At 40.0% G+C, this 4,788-nt stretch overlaps 1 protein-coding gene across 1 annotated transcript; it reads left to right on the plus strand.

Annotated features, from left to right (window-relative positions):
• Window positions 1–251: 251 nt before the first annotated feature.
• LOC150090970 (SCAN domain-containing protein 3-like) lies at window positions 252–1,355 on the plus strand. Its single transcript, XM_090379056.1, has 2 exons — window positions 252–533; window positions 1,014–1,355. The coding sequence occupies exons 1-2, from the start codon at window positions 252–254 to the stop codon at window positions 1,353–1,355; spliced, it is 624 nt and encodes a 207-aa protein (XP_090235182.1).
• The last annotated feature ends 3,433 nt before the right edge of the window (window positions 1,356–4,788 follow it).

Here is a 4,788-nt window from a genome sequence, read left to right on the forward strand (position 1 = left end):
ACTGGCGCGAATTTAGTTCGCCAACACTCAACCACCGTTAGTTGGCGCCATGATAGAAACCAGCCACTCGCTGTCGAGCGCGGGTTAGCTACTGCTTGCACGTTCTAAAATCTAAAGAGCGTAAGTAGGTCGTCATCGGTCCATGCTATCAGTGCTAAATCCGTACTCATGGAGAAAAAACGTAAATATTCAGAAGACAATCTAAAATTTGGCTTTACCTCCTTGATCAGCAATGGCACAGAGAAGCCACAATGCATTTTGTCATGCTCAGTGCTGAATCTATGAAACCTTCAAAACTGAAACGTCACTTAGAGACAAAGCATTCAGAACATGCTAAAAAGGATTTCGAGTTCTTTCGACGCCATGAAACTGGTCTCAGACGTCAGAGACTTGATCCTACAGGAAGGTTTCAGCAACAGGGCACAGCAGCAGGGCGAGCATCATATGAAGTCGTTTTGGAAATTTCCAAACAAAAAAAGCCTTACACGATTGGAGAAACGGTCATCAAAGCCAGCCCCGGGGGCTCACATCTGGTGAGTATGGGCTTGGCACACCCAGGGTCCTGAGCTGGATATCATCATTCTTCTCTTTCTTGGTGATTCCCTTCTACTTCTCTCTCTCTCTCTCTCTCTCTCTCTCTCTCTCTCTCTCTCTCTCTCTCTCTCTCTCTCTCTCTCTCTCAGGGTTACTCGGGAACTTTCTTTTTTTTTCCTGGTGCAGCATAAGCCTCAGGCTTCCTTGCATCATATGAATATTAATAATAATAATAATAAGCCTCCATGTTGAAGATGGTGAAGTTCCTTCTTGGGGAAGCCAGCGAGATAAAGATGCGATAAATATCTCTGTCCAATAACACTATTCAGAGGCGCATTTCAGATATGTCCGTAGACGTGAAACAGCAGGTTTTTTGAATGAAATCAAAGTTTCTCCATTGTTTTCTTTTCAAGTTGATGAATCAACGGACGTAAGTTCATGTTCTCAGTTGCTTGTAATCGTGAAATATATTCATTCAGATGACACCAAAGAAGAGTTCCAGTTTTATAGTGCACTTGAAGTTACTACAAAAGGTGAAGATAAATACCTTTTTTGAAACTGGAGGACTACAGCGGAAAAACGTCTCGGGAGTTTGTACAGGTTCAAAGTCTGGCTTTCAGACAAAAGTGAAAGAACTTGCTTCCCAAGCGAAGGGCATTCACTGCATGATTCACCGATATGCTCTTGCCAGTAAGACTCTTACAGCTCCTCTGCAAGAGGTACTTGATTCTCTGATAAAAACTGTGAATTACATCAACACCCGTCTGTTTAAAGAACTCTGTAAAGACATGAATTCTGATCACGAGCAGAGGCGGATTTAACGGCAGGCGCACCGGGCGCGCACCCGGGGCCCCGACTTCTGAAGGGCCCCTCAAAACCCCAACTTTACATTTTTTTTCTAATGACACAAAGTTTGGTTTCATATGTGCAATTTTAATTACGTACAAGTTTACAATCGGCGGTAAAACCTGATAGTATGTTTATATTCGCTTATTTTCATTATTTCATTACTACGCTGCATACTATGCACATACTACGCTGCATAGGCCCCGCGCGGCTGCGCTACCGCTCATCAGAGGAATAGAATCGTATTTGCTCCTTTGTACTTACAAAGGTTCTCCTGCAGTGCAGACTTACGATATACGCGTATATCGTATATTTGAAATTATATTAAGATAAAATTAATTCCTGTTGTTACATCAGCGCCTGGATTTTCGTAGTTTATGAATTTTTTTTCTTTGAATTTTAATTAATCATTAATTTATTGCACTATAACGAAAAATCTCTTCTTTAGTATTCTAATCATCAGACTATTAAATTTTATATTTTTCTTTTCATTGATAGGCTACCAATGGTAGCTAGAAAAATGAAACGACATCTATGAGGGGCTGAAAAAAGACAAATTAAAAAAAAGACGCGAATATAATATAATACATATATTATATTCAATTTTTATTGGAAATAAAACATTAATAGTACATAATATTTTTTATTTATTTAAAAAAATGGTTAACATGTATTTTTATTTTCCCTGTCTCTCTGTTTGTTTTTTTAACAGGTCCAATATTTTCTTCTGCGCCCGGGGACTCAGCCGACCTTAATCCGCTTCTGTTAGTCATTAACTAACAGAAGCGGATTAAGGATTTAACTTCTAAAATCAAGTAATTAACTCTTTGTAAAAAGCAAACGTTTAAAATTTTTTGTTACAATTTGTTTCCTTGGTGAACAGCAATAGTTGCCCTGTTGTTGTAGCAGCTGCAACTGCCCGTCGATGTTGTCTCCCTCCCCAGGTTTTTTGGGAAGGGAGACATAATGAAATGTCTTACATAATGAAAGTCCTACTACAAAATACACATATGAAGTAACAGTCAATATTACATGAAAAATGAGGTAATACAGGCGGCGGCTTTAATAATATAGAACATTGCTCTACAGCGGAACACTTGGGGAGGAAAGCAAACGGAATAGGAACGTGTTATAAAACGTGGGTTATAAAAAGTAGACATAAAGCAGTGTAATAAGAAGATTGTGGCGATTTAGAGAGCTGTATGTCAAGGAATTGGAAGAAATTTGACACAAGAAATTGATTGTGTAAGATGCGTACAAGAAAGATACTATTACAAGTAACGATATATTTCCAAGAATTTTTATAAAACTTAGAATTGTTCTAACGTTACCCTTTCATTCAGCAGAATCAATAATCCTCCTCTATTTCATTTTGGGCCCAATGCCTTGTCATCTAATACTATGTAGGTGACGCCTACATTGGGGGCCAAGTGCCTCGTCATCTAATGCGTGACGCTTACTTGAGGGCCAAGTGCCTCGTCATCAAATAGGTGACGCCTATATAGGGGCCAAGTGCCTCGTCATCTAATAGGTGACGCCTACATAGGTGCCAAGCAGTATTGTCTGCAGAGCCTATCTTCCCTGTCAGCCCCTTCCTTCTGTTTCCTACCCTCCAGTGTTCTGCCTCCTCACCTTACTTTTCTCTTACACAACGTTTTTTTTTTTTCCCATTGGTTATAAAACGTGGGTTATAAAAAGTAGACATAAAGCAGTGTAATAAGAAGATTGTGGCGATTTAGAGAGCTGTATGTCAAGGAATTGGAAGAAATTTGACACAAGGAAATTATATCAGCGAACAACCTCTGCTAAAATTACAAAAATTATGATATTAGGGTCCCCTGTAAACCCCAGGTCTGGGGGGGAAAAACCTTGCTATTGCCTGAGACCGACTAACTCTTAAAATTACAACCGTTGCTCAAGAAACAGCGATCATTTCATTCTCAAATCTGGTCTTAGCCACTGAAATCCCAGGAGTGGCGCATGGACTACACGGGTCATATGCGCCAAAAACAAAGGGCACAACACAATATACAGTAATACCCCGACTTACGCTACCCCGACTTACGCGAACTCGGAGTTACGCGGTTCCTGATTTTTTCGTTTGGCAACGCTGCCGCCCACTATCTTCAAGGTCGTTTTTCATATGTTAACGATATACGGTGCGACGGCGGAGAATGAGAGCGAAAGATGAACAAAATTCAACTTTGCTGCTTTTATGTTTTTTATATCAGTGAAGGGGAAACACACTTTCACCATAATAACATAAAAACCAACACAATTCCAGCTATCGGTATAATCGCAAATGCAATTAGATCGAGTTTACTACCAGTTTATAACAGATTCCACTAGCAGAAACGCAACTGGATTTTTATTGTTTTATGGTAGTAACCCCTAGAAATGTGAGGTGTTAATAGTGTATCTCTGCCTTTATTGTGTTGTTTATTCAGTTGCTACATGCGCGCAGCTTTGTTTATGCGTATCAAGCGTGCCTCCTCGTTTTGTAATTGTGCTTTATTCCCTAAAAATGAAAAGGAAGCGTCCTGGTGAAGACACTGCAGATTCAGAGAGAAAAAGAAAAGCAATTATCGATAAACAGAGGCGGACTGGGTCAAAAATTCTTACCCGGGAAAATTTATAGTGGCCTCATACTATGGTTTATGGCCAAAATCACACTGGCCCACCGAGGTTTCCCCGGTAAGGCTTATGGCCAGTCCGCCTCTGTCGATAGAGAAAAAATATGAAATTGTGAAACGCTTTGAGCGAAATGAAAGACCATGTGATATTGCACGTGCTACAGGCCTAAATGAGGCAACGGCGAAAAGCACATGACAATTGCAAACTTGACAGGTTGAAAATTGAAAAGGGCTCAATTGTAAAGGGCTTAAAAATTTTAGAAAACATAGACTCCAACGAAGAACGCGTTATAGCTACAAAGCAAGGAATAAAAAAATTATTAGCTTGCTACGAAGAAATTCTGCGTGAAAAAAAGAACGCGCTGTGTCGTCAGACGAATTTGTTAGATTTTATGAAGCCATCGACATCGAAATAACTTTTTAACGTAAGTCATTTGTTTTTTTTAAATTAATATTTTGTATTAATATGTATAAAGAACTGCAATTTTATTAATATTTTTCTTCTAAACTAGTGTTTTTGTTAGTCCTTGGTCCCAATTATATGCAAAGTTGTACCCCGACTTACGCGAATTCGACTTACGCGATTTTCGTCGGACCCACCTATCGCGTAACTTCGGGGTATTACTGTACTGCACAATATACACGCTTTCAAATCTCTGACCCGATACAACGCACACCCGCGGAGATGGGAGAAATCCCAGAAGCCGTTGGATACCTTACAACCAGAGGCGGATTTAACGGCGGGCGCACCGGGCCCCGACTTCTGAAGGGCCCC

The sequence above is a fragment of the Mastigoproctus giganteus genome, chromosome 1, assembly GCF_048544385.1.
Source record: "Mastigoproctus giganteus isolate SK-2022 chromosome 1, ASM4854438v1, whole genome shotgun sequence".
Lineage (NCBI taxonomy): Eukaryota > Metazoa > Arthropoda > Arachnida > Uropygi > Thelyphonidae > Mastigoproctus > Mastigoproctus giganteus.